Source organism: Diabrotica virgifera, chromosome 7, assembly GCF_917563875.1.
Source record: "Diabrotica virgifera virgifera chromosome 7, PGI_DIABVI_V3a".
In the NCBI taxonomy this organism is placed as follows: domain Eukaryota; kingdom Metazoa; phylum Arthropoda; class Insecta; order Coleoptera; family Chrysomelidae; genus Diabrotica; species Diabrotica virgifera.
The window spans coordinates 88,468,084-88,491,938 of NC_065449.1; the positions used below are offsets into that span (position 1 = coordinate 88,468,084).

The window sequence follows — 23,855 nt, forward strand, 5'->3', positions numbered from 1 at the left end:
ATACTCAAGGACAATCAGCTGATCAAGGTTTTTTATTATTTTAGCCACTGGAGAAAAAGGAAATTAAGTCACCATTTTGTTTTTGTTGGATATGGAATAAGCAATCAGTTTGGGGTTTCTTTTGGTTTGGATTGGGATTTTCTGTTTTTTTTGGAATCAACATTGATTTTTACCGGTACTAGTAAGTACCTCCTCATCGGACCATCCGTATTGTGGTTGAGTATCTCCCCAGGATTGGAAACCGGAGGATACCTACCTGGCTCTCCCATCGTCAACCTCTCAAGGAGTTTGGAGAAGCCTCCGTCCCAACTTTTGTAGAAGCGACAGGTTTTTATTATAAAATATACATTTTCAATTCTTTTAAATAACTGCTTGCAATATTAATATTTTTTCCAATAAATTAGAAATAACCTTAATAATCATATAAACTCATTTTTTCTAAAATCACCATTTGTAATATTCAATCATTTTTTTTCAACAAGTTTTATCGTTCACTGTTCGTACCATTCATTTAAAATAGTCCGGGAATTATAAACTATATGTTAAGGTGTTGTATACAATATCTACGGTTTTAATTCCTATTTAATAACCTTTATTTCAGTTAACAGGTATGGTACTCAGGGTTATCACTTAGGTCAGATACGAGATTGTCAACCAATACTGTAACCAATATCCATAATACATTTTTGTTTAAGTAAATAACTTGTGATTCCCAATAACTGTCTTGATCTAACTAATTAAGTTCTTTGTTTTAATTTTTATTGCGATCTCATTGTCGACAGGAGCGTACTTTTCTAGTACAACAGGTACTGATTAGCTAGTTTGTATAAAATTGTATATAGGGGTTATAGGTTTTTTCATTAAATTTGTTGGTTGTACATACTTATATGTTTTATTATCCTAACATTTTAAATAGTATTAGTTAGGTACAGCAATATAGGTCACGTGGAGAAGAATTTATAAAATCCTTCCCTGGCGCTCAACACTACTTCTGAATATCTTCTGGGTCAGTAGTTCTTTTTTTTACATTTCTTTCCTTATTTTACTTTAGTTTCTTAACACTCTAGTACTTCATTAGGTACCGTCTTATTTCGGGCGTGCAAATACGTCCTGATCCTCTCCTGAGTCCACTTGATACAGTCTCTTAAATATCCAGCTAGCCTATTTCTGTAGAACTTAGTCATTTATTAAGCTACCCCAATCAAACAGAAAAAATCATACGTTACAATTGGCGCCCAACGTGGGGCCCGATTTTCAGTAAGACAGTACCTTTCTTTATTTTGTTGCTTATTGTAAATTTTTCTAGTAAGTATCTTTCTGGTTCATAGTTGTATATTTTGTAATTATATAGAGATACATTTTTGATTCCTTTTGTACGTTATTTGTAAAATACACTAGTGCACTTGTATTGCTGTATTGGTACTATTTTAATTTATTTAAAATAATAATTGTAAATCGTGAGTAGGATAATATTTGAACAGGTATATTGGTTGACATTTCGGTCTGGTCGGTTTGGTGATACCTGGATATTTATTTTGAAAAATTTTGAATGATTTATTTTTTTTTGATATCTAGGTACATTACTATTTCTGATTTAGGTGCAGCCACAATATACTACAGTTAGCTAAATTTTTGCTTACCATACCTATATATAATTTATAAAGTTTCATTTTTTTTTATATACATTTTCGTTTAAACAATTACTTAAATTATTTTAAATATCTACCCCAAATATATATCTCGGTTATATTTGGTTTGTCGGTTTGTTAGGTCGTTAGTTTAGCAGCTCGTCGGTAGAGCAGCTTGTTTAGTAGATTGTCGGTTAATTGGGTCGTTAGTTTGTTGGGGTGGGTTCGGTTTGTCGTTGTTGGGTTGGGCTTATTGTTACTAAATTTTTCCTACCACCATGTGTACCTTTCAGCCAGAGCATTTATTAGTTAAGGAGGTAGATTATGAGTTGAGGATAAGAGAAATAGAGGTTGAAGAATCCGCTAAATGTGATAGAAAACGCAGTCTATTGCGTGGTGCTCTTAAACAAGAGCAAGGAAATAGGAGTTTCCGGCAAATTTCAGCTGCATCTATTCCTTTCCTGGAACAACAACAGGGAATAAATGAGACAATTGAGGATCTTACTCAAAAGATATCCAATTTTAGAGGGACTGTCCATGATAGCATGTATTCTAGATACATTTCACGTCTTGCTCATATCTCTGGTCGTGTCCACTTATTATGTTGCTCAGATGAGGAGCAACAACTTTACAAACGCTCTATGTCCATTAGGATTCTCAGTCTAGAAGGTGAACTCGATTCTCGAGTAAATCCTCTAGCCACGTCCACTCCTGTTTCTTCGGTTCAAGCCTCTAATTCCTTGTTACATCCCAAGCCTGTGCAGGTACATAAGTGGGGAATTTCGTTTTCTGGTGAAGGTCATTATGACCAAGTAATTTCATTTTTAGATAGGGTAGAATGTCTTCGTGTTTCGAGAGGTGTGAGTGAGGAAGATCTTTTTTCGGCTTCTGCCGAATTATTTACAGGCCATGCTTTTACGTGGTTTATGAACAACCGTGGTAGCTTTACCACTTGGACTGGTTTGGCTCAGAAACTAAAATCCGATTTTCTGCCTTATTCTTTCCAAACCGATCTCTTAGACGAGATCAAGAACCGCAAGCAGAAACCTGGAGAATCAGTGACTATGTTTATTAACACTATGTTGGGTATGTGTAGTCGTTTAGATACTCCTTTAACAGATAATGCAAAAATTAAGATAATTTTAAAATGTTTGCTACCTTTTTACCATGCCCAATTGGCACTTGTTGATATAGCCACTATCGAAGACCTGACAGATAAGTGTAAACGGTTAGAAGAAACTCTATCCTGGTCTTTTCATCCTCCTACAACATCTAATTCTGGTGCTGGATTTACCTCTCACTCCTCGAGAAATCGTTCTTGGCAATCTAGACCCTCTACACCGAATGTGTCTGTGACTACTCATTCCTTTTCTTGCTGGAATTGTCAGTCGATTGGTCACGCATTTCGGGATTGTTCCAGACCCCAAACCCGGATTTTCTGCCACGGTTGTGGTAAAGATAACACACTGAAACGAAATTGTTTTAAGTGTTCGGGAAACGAGCATGCAGAGGCTCGTACCCTGAGCGTTCCTCAAACAGCAGCCCCATCAGGGAATATGACCGCAGCTGTAGACGAAGCTTCAGGTCCAATACCCGCCAGCAGTTCGAACACCTCTCAGGAAGGAAGAAACACTTCCAACCGGAGACCAGCACGCAAACCGAAATCAGGGAAAAAGTAATTGTTGGTAACACTTTGGTTGATTCGTACGGTTCGCTTGATCGTAGATTATTCCCTCCAGTCTTAAACTGGAATTTTAGTAATAAGCATAATCAAGACGAGGAAACAGTTCCAAATTCTATACCAGGTTGTACGGTTGTAAATAATAATAATATGTCTATGTTAATACCAGATAATTTTGAAAATAAATCAGATATTTTGGATTTTGATATAAATTCGTTATTAGTTAGGAAACATAATGATAACCGACCTTATCTTGAAATTGAAATTTTAGGACAATCTTGTTTAGCTCTATTAGATAGTGGCTCTAACATTTCTTTAATAAGTTCGTATTCGCTGAAATTGTTAGAAAACACTGATATTAATGTTATGCCTATTTCTTCTCTGCAAGTCTCTACCGCGGATGGTGCAATCCAGTCAATTACAGGTAAATTTGACACAGAAATTGTAGTTGCCAATATTCGGAAAATGATTACATTTTATGTTATCCCTTCAGTTAAAAATTCTATAATTCTTGGCATGGATTTCTTAAATTCATTTAATAGTACATTAAACTGTTCAGATTTTTCGTTGTTTATATCTTCCTTTAATGTCGCAACTGTAAGTGCCATTCGTGAGTTCTCTAGTTTGTCTAGCTTAGAACAAAACCAGTTAGAGAATATTATCTCTAAATTTTCTTCTCTCTCTTCCAAAGATAAATTAGGCCGTACACATTTAATATCTCATACTATCGAAGTGAACACTTCAACTCCGTTTAGACAATATCAATATCCCATACCTCAGGCATGGCAAGCAGATTTAGGTAAAGAAATTGATTCGATGCTCTCTCTAAACATTATCGAACGTTCAAATTCTTCATATTGTTCGCCGTTATGGATGACGAAGAAGAAGGATGGATCATTCCGAGTATGCTTCGATGGTCGCAAACTCAATAGTATCACTACTAATCGAGATGCTTATCCCATCCCTCGGATAGATATAATTCTTAGCAAACTTCAGAATGCCAAATATATCTCTTCGATCGATTTATCCAAAGCCTTCTTACAAATTCCGTTAAGCGAAGAGAGTAAGAAGTATACTGCTTTCGCTGTCAGTGGTAAAGGGTTATTTCAATTTGTCACAATGCCTTTCGGTCTAGTTTCAGCTCCGCAAACAATGTGTCGTTTAATGGACTTGGTTATTGGTCCTCAACTCGAACCATTCGTATTCTATTATTTAGACGACATCATAGTTGTTACTCCTGATTTTTCGTCACATATTGAAATATTGGAGAAATTATTTTCACGCCTTAAAGAGGCTAACCTCACTGTTAATTTAGAGAAATGTAATTTTTGTCGTCCTAATTTGAAATTTCTAGGATATGTTGTTGATCATCAAGGTTTGAGAACAGACCCTGATAAAGTAACCGCTATTAATGACTTCCCCATTCCTAAAACTACTACACAATTACGTAGGATCTTGGGCATGTGTGGGTACTATCGTCGATTTGTGCCTTCTTATTCTACTTTATTATCACCTCTTACTGACCTCCTTAAGAATAGGAAAAAGGGCCAGACTATCACCTGGACTCCTGAAGCCGATGATGCTTTTCATCGCATTAAGGAAGCTCTTACCAGTGCTCCGGTCATGACTTCACCTGATTTCAGTGAACACTTCTACCTCATGACGGATTGTTCGAATACCGCTTCAGGTGGCGTACTCTTTCAGATGAAAGATGGTTCTGAACACCCCATAGCATATACTAGTAAGAAGCTTAATAAGGCTCAGAAAAATTATTCCACTACAGAGCGTGAACTCCTTGCTATTATTCATGGCTTGGAGGCTTTCCGTTACTATTTAGAAGGTCGTAAGTGTACCCTTATTACTGACCACAGTTCATTATTGTGGATGCATTCTATGCGTAACCCATCCCAACGTTTGTCTCGATGGATTTGTAAGTTGTCAGCCTTTGATTATAATATCGTCCATCGTAAGGCAAATGGTGTTGTAGTAGCTGATGCTTTGTCTCGAACGTTTGATGTCAATCTTCTTGACTTATCCACTTTAGTTCCGGATGCATGGTATCAGAAAATGGTGGAAAAGGTTACCCAAGAACCTGATCAGTATCCTGATTTTAAAGTGGAAAATAATATCCTTTATAAGCATGTTGTTAGTTCAGTAGAAGCTTTGTCTAATATGTCTGATTGGAAAATTGTCGTCCCAACAGCAAACAGGGATGAAATTCTTCGTACTTTTCATGATAATGTGACATCTGGTCATTTCGGTTCCTATAAAACATTTAGTAGGATAGCAGAATTATATTATTGTGATTTATTTAGTTATCTTTGGAGTTTGGAGTATACCTTAAATTAAAATATTTGGACTTATCTGCACTTAAAACACAGTTTTTTTGTCAGATTTTTATACAGATAGGTAGGTACTAATAACGTACTACTTTCATCTTATCATCAACGTTAGCTAAACTAGACTTCTCTTATCAAGTACATAGCAATATTACATAATTAACTTTAAATTACACTATGTAAACAATAATTCTATTTATTCTAATATGATTTAAAACAATAAAAAACAATAACATAATTTAATATTTTTGTATTTTGGTGGTTAGCATGTCAGCATCTTGTCAGTACTGATGATGATCTTTTTTCAGATTGAAAACTAGTTCTGCTTGTGATGTAGCCCTTTTTAGGGAATTTTATTAAATATATCTTTTACAAAGGATTTGACTTGGTTTTTGTAATACAGCCAACCACAGGAAAATTTATTCCTCGTGTTTTTTTTTATTTACAACTAAATTTGGTTCACAACAAAAGCCACATTGGCTGTTTACTGTTTAAGTATTAACTAAAAATTAACTATCACATGTCTTAAAAGCCATGTCAAGGGTAGCTTATTTTCACTTCCTATGTTTTGTTCGTACCACCTACGTTCGATGGCCAAACAGCATGGAAAACCTATCGTTTCCAATTTGAAGCTGCAGCCAGAGCGAATGGATGGACCGAGAAAGAAATGGCTGCTTCTTTGGTAGTGTCAGTTAGAGGACAAGCAGCAACAATTTTACAATTTCTTCCACAGGATGACATTAGTTATATGTCGCTCGTACAAGCTTTAGAGACAAGATATGGCCAGCAGCATCTAAAGCAGGTTTTCCAGAGTCAGCTGAAAGTTATACATCAAAAACACAACGAAAGCCTGCGAGAATTTGAGGCCGATATTTAAAGACTATTGCATTCATTTGGCGTACCATCAGGCACCTAGAGATTTTATAGAACAAATAGGTATACAGCACTAAATCAAGCACTAATTTCAGCTCAGGAGTTTGAATTGGCGAAAAGTATTTCCAGATCTCTTCCACAATTAAAAGAAATAAGATTTACAGAAAATAACGATTTACGATTTATTTATTGCTCTAAAATGAGTTTTGAAATTTGAAATTTGATGTGTTTTAAGAAGTATTTATTGCGCAAATTTTGGCATACAAATAAGAATTTTATATTCGCCATTGGCGCGCATACGGGTTATACTACCCGTATCCGCGCCAATGGGGAATATTAAATCATTAATTGTATGTCAAAAAATATTACATAATTACTTCTTAAAACCCACCAAATCTCATTTGCACAGCTCAACCGGTTTTAGAGCAATAAATAAATCGTCAGTTTATAAGAATAAATTTCAACACCCCCTATCTCAAAAACGAAGCATTTGCGAACATACGTTTATGAAGCAAACTGTCAATATTTTTTCATGCAGAACTACACCTTAGATTTTTCTATACTTATTTCAAGACACCCTGTATTGATGAAAAACATGGCTAGTTGTTAAAGTACCTAACTTTATTATCCAACATAAGCGAATGAATTAAAAACATAATACTAAGAAAATATGGGGCTATAGTTAGGTTTTAATTTCAGTATTTTGTAGATGCTAAAATATTTCACAGTCTGATGCGAACTTTGAGAAATAAACACAGTTTTATTGGTAGTTGGTACACCCGGTATACAATGACAATTTACCTATCTAGGAACAATATTATTACAGCGATATTTTTAAAGAATAAGGCTATAACATATAAAATCACTTAAATCGGACAACAGGTTTAGGAAATTAGAGACATCAAAAATGACCCATTTTTAAGGTGGTGGTGCGTTAATTTCTTGGAGAAGTGTAGTTCGCAGTCTCTGTAGTAGGGAAGGAAAGTATAAAAGTTAATTATTTTTACGTAAGGAATGCAAATCTGCAATAAAAAATGGGGGCTCTTATTTAAGATTATAAAGTAACCCCCAACCCACCTCCGTGAGGGGTCGCGTTTGTTGTCATTCGATAAATTTTTCAAAAATATTGAATACATGTACATTTTTTGATCTGATGTTCATTTCACGAAATATCGCGGGGTTCCTACTTAAAATTTTAATTTTACCCCCCACTCCTCCCCGTGGTTCAACACAATTGGTACCATTCGATAGATTTTTAAAAAATATTGAACATGTATTTTTTAGTTTTTTAATTTGTAGTTTATTTCTCGAAATATTCGCTTTTTTTGATAAAACTTTGTGACACCCATTTCCTTATGGCCTGATCAAACCGTCAGATTTTTGAAATATACACTGCTCTGCATGTATTTAACTTACCTTATCTTAATCTGACAATTTCGAGTTTTTCGAAGGGTAGATTTTTTTTCGGGTCCCTCTTAACGAACTCCCCTGTATTAAGAGCCAATATATGGTAGAGGTACATTTACAGGGTACAAGGTTTCGCCCCATGTGATAATCTGACGTGCTCGAGTAACTGCAAAAATCCTCGCTTGGGCTCCCCTACCACTGTAGTTCCTCTTGATGATTTATTTCTGTATATTTACACAATCCTGGCTTTTTAGTCCGTGAATATTTTGTTTTGACAAACATCTGATAACAAAACTTTACACTATGTTTACTTAATTTTTAATACTAATAATAAAAAGTGTGTGTTGACACTAGTATAAAAATAACTTTTATTTAAAGGTTAGTGATTGCTTTTTGATCCTCCTTCCACGAACAAGAAAACTATAAAATATATCACTTATGCATAAAAAAATATATCACTTAATTTAATCATTACAAAATTAATGTATTAAACATGTGACAAAGTCTGACTATCACGCAGGAGGCAGGGGATCAATCTTCAGCGCCGAGCAGGAAATATCTAGATAATTTTAAAATATCTAGAGGCTTCAGGTGGACTTAGTCTAAATATAATTAATACCTAAGGCAAAACCAGGGATAATAATAGGCTTGTTACAATAATACGGGTCCTCTTATGTTTACTGTATACCGTAGGCCCAGGAGATAACATGATATCCCAAGAAATAATTTGCTGTAATCCCAAAGCCGAGTTACGAATATGACAGCACAAGAGATACCTTGAATCTTCTTAAAGTGTCGCCTCCTCAATGGAGGTCGACTACTACAACTGCAAATTCTTGTCTGTCTTCAGCTGTTCTTATTATATATCTGTTTAACATTTAGCCCTGTCCATTGTCTGATGTTTCTTAGCCACGATAGCTGTTTCCTTCCTAGTGTTCTTTTTCCCTCGATCTTCCCTTTTCACTACAGGGTGAGTCATGAGGAACTGTACATACTCCTACCTCGTATAGAGGCTCCTATGGGGAATAACAAATGACCATTAAAAAGTGTCTGCTCCCATTGTTTAATAATATACAGGGCGAGTTTCGCATTTTGACAAAAATTTATATTCGTCATAATTTTTGAACGGTCAGATCGATGTGTCTCTTATTTTGGTCAATCGTTACACTATTACCACCTAATCAACTGATTTATTCAAACTAGAAAAAAATCAGGTCCGGCTTTAAAAAATTAGTTTGTTTGGGTCTTAGAAAAAATTTCACCCTGTATAAGCTTTTTGAGGAATCTAATATTAATTTTACAAATTAGACAAATAGGAAATTAAAACGACATATTTATTTTTTCCCCACACGATTATTTAATTTTTTTATTAAAAAATCAAATTTGACTACGAATTAAAAATTTGGTAAAGTGAGCCATAGATTAAAAAAAATTAACTTTTATTACAAAAATTTATTTTTTTTTAACAAATATTTGATTTATGGTACCACCCAATCAGCTGATTTATTCAAACTAGAAAAAAATCAGGTCCGGCTTTAAAAAATTAGTTCGTTTGGGTCTTCGAAAAAATTTCACCCTGTATACGCTTTTTGAAAACTCTAATATGAATTTTACAAATTAGACAAATAGGCAATTAAAACGGCATATTTATTTTTATCCCCACACGATTACTTAATTTTTTATTAAAAAATCACGTATAACCAATGTATAACAATGTATAACCATTGTAAATCATGATTTGGGATATACAATGTATATAGTACATAATTATGTTATAAACGCAATTTGCTTGAAATTAAACAATAAAAAAAAATAAACAAAATACTATAAAATACTGTTATATCTTCTACTACGTGCGATAATAATTAATAATCAGCTTGGAAAAATTTTTCCGTAGCTGGCTGTATATCATTAATAACCAAAAACTTTTAAGGAAAAATTCCTTTATAAAAGGTTTATTTATTTAAAAGCCCTCAAAGGAGCACATATATCACAGAACGTTTTAGAACTACACAGATCATCATCAGTGCTATTACCGGCAAATCACGTACTGATCCACCAAAAATACATTGGTAACTCTTTAAATACATAATTAACAAAATATATTAGAGTTACATCATTATTGCGAAATCCAAGTGATGGATAAAAATTCGTAAGGATATGTAGTTCAGAGATATAAGGAAAAAAAATATCCTGTTGGTGACACAACCCCCTCCAGGCCGAAACCAAATTTTTTGAGTAGTATGGACATCTATATTAATAACCTATATGTTTCCTGCAGCCGATTTTGATGATATACACAGTTATAAACAAATGAAGATAAAAAGAACGGTAAATTTTCGCTTTTTCGTCTAAAACCAAAACCAAAACTTTAAGTATTTTAAACAAATTTGAGAATAAGAAACTCATAAATCGTATAAAAAACTTCAATATGGCGTTCACTGAATATGTCTATCCTTACTGGTTGCTTAGAAAATTGCAAAATAAATCATACATTTTGAGTTTTTATAAATATTCATAACTTATGTAAAAATTAACTTAGAACGTTCTTATTACACGGAATTCTGAGACTTCTGGTGCTTAAACCATACCCTAAATTTCAAAGCAATTGGTCAAATAGTTTAAGAGGTATTTAACTTGTTTATTCCAAACTATTTTTTTTGCAACGCTATAAGTCAGAAAATGATGAAGTTAAACTAATACTTTGGATAGTTTATAAAAGAAGAAGATTTATACTATTAATCTAATTAAAAAAAATGACAAAAAATTATTCTAAATACTGCAAAATTATTTTGCAAAAACATGTGAATTAAAAAAAAGGAGGGCTAACTTCGTCCCTAATTGTCCTAGGACAATTATTTTTCTTTCCAAATTTGTACAAAAATTGAGTCTTTTCAAATATGAAAAAATAATTTTTCTATGGGTAACGGTTAAAAAGTTATTCTAATTGTTTATAAGTAAGCAAAAAATCAACGTGTTTTTGCAAAATAATTTTACATTGATTAAAATTACTTTTTGTCATTTTTTTTAATAAGTCAATAGTATAAATGTGTTTTTCGATAAACTGTCAGAAGTCTTACGGTAACCTCATAATTTTCTGACTTGTGTTACAAAAAAAAAAAATGAATTTGGGATAAACAAATTAAATAACTTTTAAACTATTTGACCAATTGCTTTGAAATTTAAAATATAATTTAGGCACCAGAAGTCTCAGCAATTCGTGTAATAAGAAGGTTCTAAGTTAATTTTTACATAAGTTATGAATATTTATATAAACTCATAATTTATGATTTATTTTGCAATTTTCTAAGCAACCGATAAGGATAGACATATTCAGCGAACGCCATATTGAATTTTTTTAGACGATTTATGAGTTTCCTATTCTCAAATTTGTTTAAAATGCTTAACTTTTTGGTAATAGACGAAAAAAGCGAAATTTTACCGTTTTTTGATCTTCATTTGTTTATTACTATGCATATCATCAAAAGCGGCTGCATGAAACATAAAGGTTATTAATATAGATGTCCATACTACTCAAAAAATTTGGTTTCGGCCTGTAGGGGGATGTGTAATGAGAAAAATCTTATTTCTGTGGACTAGTGGCCTTTGGCATCCTATGGATATCCTTCGAGATCAATCACTTGGATTTCGTAATAATAAGGTAACTGTAAATTTTTTTAAGGGGGTAGGCGCCAAATCTGGATTCAATGCTTTTTAAATGCATTCATTCTTTTTTAATCCTGAGAAAACTTATATGTTTGAAAAATTTAAACGCAGAATGACAGATTACATTATTACCGAGTGCTGAAAGTCCCCAAAAACTTCTATAATGTTTATTTTAATAAGTTACAGGGGTGAAGACAAAGAGAAAATTTAGTGTGCTTTTTAATTACAAAATGATTTCACTGAAAAGAAACTTTTTGTTTAAGGGACTTTCGGCCCTGAATAATAAATCTTTTATTCTGGGTTTTAATTTTTCAAAAATATTTACTAGTTTTCTTAGGATTCGAAAAAATGAACAGTAATAAGTCCCTTAATATTTTAAGGATTTTTACGCATGTATTTTTGGTGGCTCAGCATGTGATTTGCCTGTAACAGTACTGATGATGATCTCTATAGATCGAAAACGTTCTGTAATGGATGTGGCCCTTTGAGGGTTTTTTAAGTAAATATACCTTTTGTACAGGATTTTTTAATTAATTTTTTTTTCTATAGATAATAATTGTTGATAAACAGAGTTGCAATATAATGATGAACCTCAGATTAGTCTAATATTATAACAAAGTAGTATTTTGATGTTTTGTTCAAGGTTATTTAAATTTGAAATATTCAAAAGATGATAAGATTATATCTGTCTGATGTAACTTAACCTTGTGAAAAATCTTGAATTGTCCAAAAATGATAATTTTCTAAAAATATAATTTATTTTGCATAAACTTTTACTTATAGAATGGCGCAAATATGTCATCATGGTGAATAGGTCTAGCATGGTATAAAGTACATTTTGTAATCTTTAATGTTTTTTCAGTCTAACAATTTTAAAAATACTTATTTCCTTATCATGCAGGGTTATTTATAATATCGATAAGAAGAAATAAGATTGGTTTTTTGTAGTAATGCTCATTTGATTTTGAATTTCGTAACAAATTTTGGATTTTCAGAAGGTAAACTATATTCCAGAATACTACCAGCTTATTAAACTATCGTATATTTTGGTGTCCACTGTCTCTTGTGTTTTAAATTCAATGTTTTGTCCATTTTTGTTATTAAATTGTGGAGAAGTCTTGTTTTTGTCCTCGGGATTATCTTTCGTACTTCCTTCTTAAATTTTCTTGCCTACACGCGATGGTATTTTTAATTTTTGTTTATGTATTTACTGATATAATCGGAAAATACAGTAGCTACTTGAAAGAAAGTTAAAGATGCAATTGGCGCCGGAACATATCCTATAGGGTCTGTCCCAATAAATGCCTTACAATATCCAGATTTAGCTATACTGCTCTCACTCAGTACAACAGAATATCGAAAGAGTTGAGCAATATACATATCTGGGCATGAAATTAAAAAAGTCAATGAAACCACTCAACAGAAATTAAACAGCGAATAATAAAAGCAAAAGCAGCATACGTTAGAATGAGACCCATTTTCAACAGTCGAGACATATCATTAAAAACAAAATATCGTTTGTTGAAATGCTACATATTCACAGTTGTTCTGCTCTACCGAATGGAAGCGTGGATACTAACTGTTGCATCTATGAATCGGCTCGAAGCTTTCGAAATGTGGTGTTATAGGCGCATCTAACGTATATCCTGGGTTGAGCGAATTACTAATGTGGAAGTCTTGCGAATAGGGAAAGAGTGTGAAATTCTCATGACAATTAAAACTAAAAAATTAGAATATCTAGGACATGCAATGAGAAATCAAGAACGTTACGGCCTTCTCCAACTGATTCTCCAAGGGAAGGTAAATGGTAAAGGATGACCGAGAAGAAGACGCATTTCCTGACTTCTCAATTTACGAAAGTGGTATAACACGACTACCACTGAACTATTCTGAGCTGCGGTAAACAAAGTCAAGATGGACATGATGTTCGTGAATATCCGGAACGGAGAGGCACCTCAACAAGAAAAAGGCTCTCACTCCATCTCAAAAATTCACTCATCGCAAATATCTAGGGTATCAAATACCCCAGGCTGTGGGTGAAAAAACGTGATATAATTCAGGAATTTTTGAAACCTATCAGGTGTTGTAAAGGACGATGCCAGGAATAACTTCTACTAAAATGTAACCAAAAATATTGTGCGCTTTTTTTAATTGCGATTTTCATTTGTTAAATTTGCAATTTTTATTGATTTTTAAATTTGTAGCTTAGGATATTGATTTTAGAGAAAAACTTTTTAATAGAAAGTTGTAGTAAATTAAAAAACCTACAATTTAAGCTATGGTAACTTCAATTTTGTTAATTGGTTGTTTTTTACAATTGCATTATTTATTTTACAAATATATTTCTTTTTATTTTTTAAAGCTTTAAAATAAAGATCTTTCAATTCCAAACATAAAAAAAATTGTAAAGCCAGATTAACGAATTTGTTGCTTAGATATTATAAATTGTTTATCCCAAGAGGTCAAATGTCGAAGGCTATAACTTAAAAAAAAATCGTAGAAAGTTGGTGAAAAATCCAATCTCCTTCTAAAGAGTTATGTTTTCATATTCTGATGTAAATAAATGCGTAAAACATTTTTAAACCTCTAATTTTTGGATTTGAAAATAAGGGGGCAAATTTCGTTATAAACATTTAGAGCTGAAGCGGCCCTGTACATCCTATGAGTTTTTAACTTACGTATTATTGTTGCTGAAGATGAAACGAAGATCTATAAAAAAATCAAAAATTTCTACGACCAACTGAAGCCGAGATAATTTTTGGGTTTGAAAATAAGGGGGCAAATTTCGTTATAAACATTTAGAGCTGAAGCGGCCCTGTATATCCTATGAGTTTCTAACTTACAGATTATTGTTGCTAAAGACGAAACAAAGATTTATAAAAAAAAAATAAAATTTTCTTCAACCAACTGAAGCCGAGAAAATTGTTTTTTTTCTTAAATCGTAGTGCGTTTATTTATAACAATTAAGAAATTATTTTACAGTCATTGACTAAAGAGAGACTTATATCATCTTAAAATAAAAATTATTATAAAATATAATTACATTTAAATATTAAAAATTATTTTTTAATTCGGTGCTTTTGCAAGCGGCCGAATTTTGCAAATCGCCCGGCTTGCTTCAAATCCGCGCGGTCGGAAAATTTTTACGTAAGTTGTATGAAATTTTGACAGAAAACAATTTAATAATATTACCATTATAATATACAGTCTATCTACCACTGTATTTGTTTTTCTTGATAAACTTTTATATGTGAGATCCAAAAAGAGTAGTCACTACAAGAAGAAAAAGTTTTATATTGTATATTATAGTAAGAAGTAACATTATTATTATTATATTTATATAACAATGAAAAAATTAAAAATATAGTTATATATTTCATATATATGTATCATTTTTGTAATATTATTTCTTCAGAAATGAAATTTCACATATAAAAGTTCATCAAGAAAAACAAATACAGTGGTAAATAGACTGTATATTATAATGGTAATATTATTAAATTGTTTTCTGTCAAAATTTCATACAACTTACGTAAACATTTTCCGACCGCGCGGATTTGAAGCGAGCCGGGCGATTTGCAAAATTTGGCCGCTTGCAAAAGCACCGATTTAAAAAATAATTTTTAATATTTAAATGTAATTATATTTTATAATAATTTTTATTTTAAGATAATATAAGTCTTTATTTATTCAATAACTGCAAAATAATTTCTTAATTGTTATAAATAAAGGCACTACGACTTAAGAACAAAAAACAATTATATCGGCTTCAGTTGGTGGTAGAAAATTTTTATTTTTTTTATGAATCTTCGTTTTGTTTTCAGCAATAATAATCTGTAAGTTAGAAACTCATAGAATGTACAGGACCGCTTCAGCTCTAAATGTTTATAACGAAATTTGCCATTTAATTTTCAAATCCAAAAATTATCTCGGCTTCAGTTGGTCGTAGAAATTTTTTATTTTTTTATAAATCTTTGTTTCAACTTCAGCAACAATAATCTGTAAGTTAAAAACTCATAGGATTTACAGGGCCGCTTCAGCTCTAAATGTTCATAACGAAATTTGCCCCCTTATTTTCAAACCCAAAAATTAGAGGTTTAAAAATGTTTTATGCATTTATTTACGTCAGAATAAGAAAATATAACTCTTTAGAAGGAGATTAGATGATTCACCAACTCTCTACGAGTTTTTTTTAAAAAGTTATAGCCTTCGACATTTGACCTCTTGTGATAAACAATTTATAATATCTAAGCAACAAATTCGTTAATCTGGCTTTACAATTTTTTTATGTTTGGAATTGAAAGATCTTCATTTTAAAGCTTTAAAAAATAAAAAATAATTATTTGTACAATAAATAATGCAATTGTAAGAAACGGCCATTTTGGACCTTTCGCAGGCTGTTTTGCAATAACCAATTAACCAAATTATACTTACCGTACCTCAAATTGTAGATTTTTTAATTTACTACAACTTTCTATTAAAAAGTTTTTCTCTAAAATCAATATCCTAAGCTGCAAAATTAAAAATCATTAAAAATTGCAAATTTACCAAATGAAAATCGCAATAACAAAAAAAAGCTCACAATATTTTTGGTCACATTTTAGTAGAAGTTATTCCTGGCATCGTCCTTTACAACACCTGATAGGTTCCAAAAATTCCTCAATTATACCCTGAAATCGACCTATTTTTCACCCACAGCCTGGGGTAAAAAGGATTGAGCTCTGGTGGGACTCTTTTCGCGTTATCGAGCCCTAGGTGACTTGATACGGCGGAGTATCTCCCAAAAATTTTCGTACGCATCTGGACGTCGAGAGTAATACATCTTTCTGCATGGTCTTATAGAGATGTTCATTGAGCCCCAGTTTTTTTATGTTTTCTAGGAGGTTCTTCGGAATGACTCCAGTAGTACAAACAATAATAGGTATCGTCTGGGTACTTTTTCCATTGTCTTCGTATTTGTATTTTGAGATTTCTGCATTTGGCGATCTTTTCGGTATATTTAATATGCAAATTATTACTGTTTGTTATCGCCACATCTATTAGTGTTATTTACCTAGTACGTTTATTAACTAGTATGAGATTCGGTCTATTGTGTGCCACCGTCTGTGACCACAGTGAGGTCACAGTATACAGGGTAGCGAGAAAGTATGGAAACACGGTAATTTCTCGGAAATCGCTTGAACGATTTTTACAAAACTAGTTTTCGATCGGTTGACCGATCATCATCAGTGCAATCTTAGAATCTACATGCAAGCCACCAAAGTAAAAATAACAAGGTAAAAACCCTTTACAATTAATCCGTCATCGAAACATATGACAAAGATGTGAATTATAACATGGATGATTAAGATATCCAATGTGTTTCGCCCGAGGTACCAATGAGCTCTATCTGACAAGGTGTTTTAACAAATATACCTTTTATAAAGGATTTTATGTTTTTGTAATGGTATACAGCCAACTACAGGAAATTTTTCCTCGTGGATTTGATTTTTACAAATTATAGTGGGTAAGGGTGTTCTAGTGCGGCCAATATTATAGTGGTAATTACATTGTCGTCAAATCTTCCGTTTTCCTGAATATCTAATGAACTCTCTTATTTTAAATGGAACACCCTGTAAATTTCTTGCGCTTTGAAGTCCTTAAGAGCAACTAATTATTTTTCATGTTATATTCCCTCTACATTAATGCCATAATTTCGGAGTTATTGCTCCATTGAATAAAAATTTTTTTTAACAAATTACAAAAATCAATTTTTTTGGACCGGGTAGACATTATTTTAGATTCTTTGGATCATTGTGAACAAAAAAGATCTGTAATTTTCCTCAAAAGTTAATCGTTTCCGAGTTATAAACAATTTAAAACTGAAAAAATCGAAAAAATACGATTTTTAAGGTTCAAAAACACCAGTAAAAAAATCTTTTTGGAAGTAGGTACCTAAATTCAAGCTCAAACCTTTTTCTACTAGATCCCTATAAGAATTTTTGGCATGTTTTATTGTAAACATTGCTTTTATTAAATTGTTAATCAAGCTCATATGAGAGGACGGGCGATCGGACTGCATTAACAACTTAAAAATAATGTTTTATGATGAAATAAGACCAAATCACTTATCGGTAGGTATCTGATAAAATAAGGTTTGATCTTGAATTTAGGCACTTCGTAGCTTCAAAAATAATATTTTTTACTTGTGTGTTTAAACTTAGAAAATCATAATTTTTCGATTTTTTTCAGTTTTAAATTGTTTATAACTCGGAAACCATTAACTTTTGAGGAAAATTACAAAAGTCATTTTTTGTTCCCAATGATCCAAAGAACTTTAAATAATGTCTACTCGGTCCAAATAAATTGATTTTTATAATTTGTTAAAATTTTTTTTTCAATAAATGTAGCAATAACTCTGAAATTATGGCATTTAGGTATAGGAAATATAACATGAAAAATAATCAGTATTTCTTAATAACTTCAAAACGCAATAAATCTACAGGGTGTTCTCTTTAAAATAAGAAAGTTCATTAGATTTTCAGAAAAACGGAAGATTTGACAACAATGTAATTGCCACTATAATATCGGCCGCATTAGAACACACTTACTCACCAAAATTTATAAAAATCCTTTAAGCGGTTTCCGAGAAATTACCGTGTTTCCATACTTTCTCGCTACCCTGTATGTATTTTGTAGTCGTCGTTTTCAAGCATTCTTTCAGGGAAATATTAATTATATAGCCCAGTAAATGAACGGGAAATTCGGCGATACGGTGTAATTTTCAGGGGAAACTCCGAATTGCATGAAAATTTGGATTTAGGTTCTACTTACCCTCCACTTCAAAGTTAAAATTGTGCCGTTGGTTGCTTTTACTTGGGGGGTGACAGTCACCCCTTCTCGGGGGTGAAAAAACATACGTTCAAGATAAGACCGGAAATGCATAAATTGACTGATTTTAAGCAACTTTTGTTCTATATAGTTTTTTACGTAAGTCAATATTTTTTGAGTTTTTTGCCATTGAAAATGTTGATTTTTCGACGAAAAAACTACCTTTTCAGACGGTTTTTCGCAAATAACTCAAATAGTAAATATTTTATCGAAAAAATATCCTTAGCAAAAGTGTAGCTTATAAAAAACCCAAAAAAATGGTGTATTAGTAAAGTCTATCAATCAAATAAAAACAAAGTTTTAGCTCATGAGAAATACATTCTTATTCGTCTAATTCCAAATCGAATATTTCAAGGTGAAATCACCGAAAAATTAAGCACTTTTCGAGAAAAACCCTTAATAAAAACCTTATAAAAAGCTTTGTTTTAATTGTTAACAAAAGTTTTAGCATTAAAAATAAGCGAATTACGCTCAAAATAAAGTTGGCCCTCTTTTTTTTTTGTAAAAAATCATGAAAATCTCGCCGTGTTTAGCTCCCCAAATGAAATTAATCGCTACCGCTTTACAAACAGTTTACTTACCTATCTATTTTTTATATGATCTGTCAGTCTCACCGGTTTAAAGTGTTTATTTTTGAAAGGATTTTTAATTGAGAAAGCTTGAATGGGTCACTAATCATGAGTGTATGCAAATTTTGAACAGCCATATATTAACCAATTTTTGACTTAGGTACGGAGAAACAAAATAAACTAGCATATTTATAATAGCAAAATCTACATTTTTTTACTCTTTAAAATTTTTCTTATCACTAATACTTTTTAAGTTATTTTGAAAAAATGAAAATTTTCAAAAATTTTTAGAATTTTTTTTTAATATAAATCCAAATGTTTTCAAAAATAAGCACTTCAAAGCAATCAAACTTACAGATATAAACAATACACATACAGTTAAAATAGACGGTAAAGCCAAACGATTAATTTCGTTTAGGGTGCTAAATAGAGGGAGGTTTTCACGATTTTTTTTACCAAAAAAAACAGGCCAACTTTTTTTTTTCACTGTAACTCGTTTATTTTTGATGCTGTAAACTTTTGTAAAAAACAAATAATAAGCTTTTTTCGATACTTTAAAAATGTTAATAAGGTTTTAAGGTTTTTCCGAAAAACGCTTTTTTCTTCGGTGATTTCGCGTTGAATTATTCGATTTGGAATTAGACGAATAAGAACGTATTTTTCATGAGCTACAACTTTGCTTCTACTCAATTTGTAGACTTTACTGGTACATCATTCTTTTTGTTTTTTTTATAGGCTACACTCTTGCTAAAACTATTTTTTTCGATAAAATATTTACTTTTTCAGCTATTTGGGAAAAACGGTCTGAAAACGTAATTTTTTTGTCGAAAAATCAACATTTTAAATCGCGAATAACTTGAAAAGTATTGACTTACGTAAAAAACTTTATAGAACAAAAGGTGCTTAAAATAAGTCAATTTATTCATTTCCGGTCTCATTTTATACACTCGTTTTTCACCCCCCGAGAAGGGGTAAATGTCACCCCCCAAGTAAAAGCAACCAACGGCACAAATTCAACTTTGAAGTGGAGGGTAAGTAGAGCCTAAATCCAAATTTTCATGCAATTCGGAGTTGCCCCTGGAAATTACACTCTAAAACGGTCATTTGTTGGGCTAATAAGGAAGATGGTCGGCTTGTAGTAGTGCCAGCTTGCTGGCTAATTATTACCGACAAACGCCTAGCAGTCCCCGGTAAGATGTTGGATGGATCTTTGGACTTGACATCCGTATCGGCATTTGTCCTTTTGCATTTGATGGTCTTTGACAATATAATCTAGGTAATTTCTCGTTGGAATAACCTGATCCCAAATGGCCAGTTTGGAAACCCCCTGTCTCGGGAAACATTATTCCTGATGTCAATCAACAGGCATTTGATACTCATATTATTGGCTGATCTCATTGACATGCCAACCATGCAGAGGTTTACCCATCTAGGTGCGCATTTTTTCTTACTTAGATAGGGAGTTTATGCGCATTTCTTACTCTCTCAATTTAAGATGCGTTGAGTCATCAGCAAGATGGGTAAATTGCACGATGAAGTAAAGTAGATGTCTCAGCCTGAATAAGTTCTTAAATCAGTAACTTGATTATCCATTCGATATTCTCGAATGATATTAGTATGCAGTATTCATTCCATATTATTATTATCTAATGTATTGTAATGTTGTTTACGTAATATATGTTATCCACCTTAATATTGTTGGTTTTGTTACTATTCAATTTTTTTCTCTAAACTTCTCATATTTATATTCTCACGTCGTATTGAACTTCTTAATTATTAAAATATGCAAATCAACGTTCTTCTGCATATTTTTTAATAATTAAAGAATGTATAATTATTATTATTTATTTGTTAGTAAACTACCAAATTCTTAAAAAACTAAATTCACTTAATACGCAATCAGTTATATAATATTCATACAGTAAGCTGTTATTATTATAATTTTATTATGAGTGTAATAAATTAGAACTCTTTTTATTTAAATTAAATTGAAAAATTATACAAAAATGCGAAGAAACACTGGGAAAAAAATAATTCGATTTAAAAAAAGGATTGGGAACAACGGAAGCTTTTTCTCAATGTTATCATTGCTGAAGAGATAATCGGAAATACCAAAACTTTGTTATGACTGCTTTATATAATTTGAAAAGGCGTTTGATAGTGTTGAACTAGATGAACAACATAAACTGTTTGATTATTTAGAGATGTTGGGAATATACTGAGAGGTTTAAAATTATGGAATATTAAATTGATTTTTGCGGGAATAGCCCATTTTGGAAAAGAATCCTGGGGTAGGTCGATTTTTATTTTTAAATTCTGATTTTTTGTATATATTATATTAGTGATGTCTTCCATCTGGGCGTAATGACTTAATCAATGATTTTTTAAATGAGAATAGTGGTCGTGTACTAGCTCATTTAAAAGGATATTCAATTCTCTATTCAGTAATAAAAACATTAACATATTTTTTTTTAAATAATATTAAACAATATTAAAAAATTTTTTTTAATATTTTTTAAATTAAAATAATTGACACCAGATAAAGAATTCATTTAATTTATTTTATTTAAAATACATTTTACTGTTGTCAGAAAACAGAAATAAATGTTTATTTGACAAAATAAACTTTTCGCTTTTCTTAAATTAAATGTATAAACTGCCAAGAGGCAGGTGGGTGGCAGCTTGAAAATTGAAATTAAGCGAAAAGCAATGGTTATTTCTCAAATAATTTTTTTCTGTTTTCTGTCAGCAGTAAATGTATGTTGAATTAAATAAATTACACCTATTCTTTTTTGTGTCAGTTAATTTAATTACAAATTTTTTTTGGGCACCCTTTATAAATACTTTATTATCATAAATATTACTCATATTTATTTTCATTTAAAAATCATCAGCTACGTCATCACGCCCAGATGCATGACGTCAGAATTATTAGATATATATGTCAAAAAATCACAATTTAAAAATAAAAATCAACCTATCCCAGGATTTTTTTCCAAAGTGGCCTATTCCCGCAAAAATGAATGTCTCGGGATTCTTATCCAAAGTTGAATTCTCACTAGTAATACCACTAGAGGTCAAATTATTTCCGGAAATTTTTTTGAGATCATGAATATTTTGAAAATTTCCCGAGTCGCAGACGAGGGAAATTTTCTAAAAATATTCATGATCAAAAAAAATTTCCGGATATTAATTTGACTTCGCGTGGTATTCGGTAAGAAAATTCCACACCAAATTTGCATTTGAAAATCCAAAGCTGCATGAACAGATTAATAGCGCGCCATAGCTTTGTCAGCAATTATTTAGGCTTTCAAATTCGTAATTTCTACTCATTGTAGTTGCATGGGAATACCATTTCAAGATAGAAAATATTCTTCAATTTTACATAAGTTTTGAGTAACTACAAGTGATAGAAAATTATTTTTTGGCGTTTTATTTTAAATTATGTAAACAAATAAAAACCAGTCTGTCAAAAATGTTCTGTTATTGTAAACGTCAAAAAATTTCCACTATAATTCGCTGTTGGGTACCCCACGAGCAAAAAATTTCCGATAAAATACCTCCGTTGCCATGGTGATCTGTCAAAATAACGTATTTTGATTGGTTCAAAATTACAGGTGTGAAATTTTCTGGAAAAAAACGAATTTATTCCATAATTTTGAACCTCTCTGTACAGAGTTGGTTTATGTATGGAACGCCTGAATTATTTCGGAAACGGCTTGCATCATTTTTATAGATTTTGGTAGGTAAGAGTCTTCCAATGCGGCGCATACTATAGTTGCATTTACATTGTTGTCAGATCTTCCGTTTTTATGGAAATCTAATAAACTTTCTTATTTGAAATAGAACACCCTTTATATTTTTGTTTTGGAGCACCCTTTATATTTTTTGTTATATTTGCATGAACGAGCACTAATGTCAAAATTTTTACTGATTTACTTTTTGTTATATACTTCTCTAAGGAACTAAGTAAAAGTGTTGTATTTTAAATTTATTTTATTCTATTTTAGCGAATCATATGATAGAATTTTTTCTTACCAACTGCAAATATAAAATTGATGCTACTAAAGATGTTCTCAATACATATTACACAATAAGAAAACAAGTACCTGAAATATATGAAGATTCTAATCCCCGACTAGCAGAAATGGGAAACTCTTGGAATATGGGGTAAGTTAATTATAAACTAAAGAATCAATTCTTCTTCTTCTTCTTCTTCAGGTGCCATCTCCGCTATGGAGGTTGGCACTCATCATAGCTATTTTAATTTTTGAGGCAGTAGCTCTAAATAGTTGTTTTGAGCTGCTACCAAACAATTCTCTCAGTTTTTTCAGCCATGAAATTCGTCTTCTTCCGATGCTTCTTCAGCCATCTATCTTTCCTTGCATTATGAGTCACTAGCTATATAATACATTCTATAGCTAGTTTTTGATTAGTCCACAGTGCATCGTTCTTTTTTAAAAAGGTCTTAAAAATGGTTTTAACTGCTTCGTTTGAGCGAGTCTACCACTTTCTGAAAAATTTCAGAGTGCAGATTGGACGCGTTTCCGCACGCCTCACTCCTAAACCTGTAGCTCTAATAATTTTTAATTTTAATCAAAAGTTTATACGTTATAATAAGATAAATTACTTTTGTCGGACAAACAAACAACTCGTCGAGTCCGACACCCGAAAGATGTCACTCACGGTACAGTTTTGTTATAACAAAACTCTTAATTTTCAATTAAAAGTACTTCTAATTAGTGGCTAAAGATTGTCGATCTCTTGTCCGGTCAATTTACCGCCTTGTTTCTTTAGTCCGACAACGTATATATGTTAAATA

The 23,855-nt window shown here is 31.8% G+C and overlaps 1 protein-coding gene across 2 annotated transcripts in view; it reads left to right on the forward strand.

Annotated features, from left to right (window-relative positions):
- The window catches only part of LOC114334872 (uncharacterized), a 100,353-nt gene that overhangs the window by 29,766 nt on the left and 46,732 nt on the right, over positions 1-23,855 (forward strand). For both annotated transcript variants that reach the window (XM_028284990.2, XM_028284989.2), the window contains exon 2: positions 23,044-23,203. In XM_028284990.2, coding sequence (XP_028140791.1) covers positions 23,044-23,203 — 160 coding nt within the window. The remainder of the gene's footprint in view (positions 1-23,043; positions 23,204-23,855) is intronic.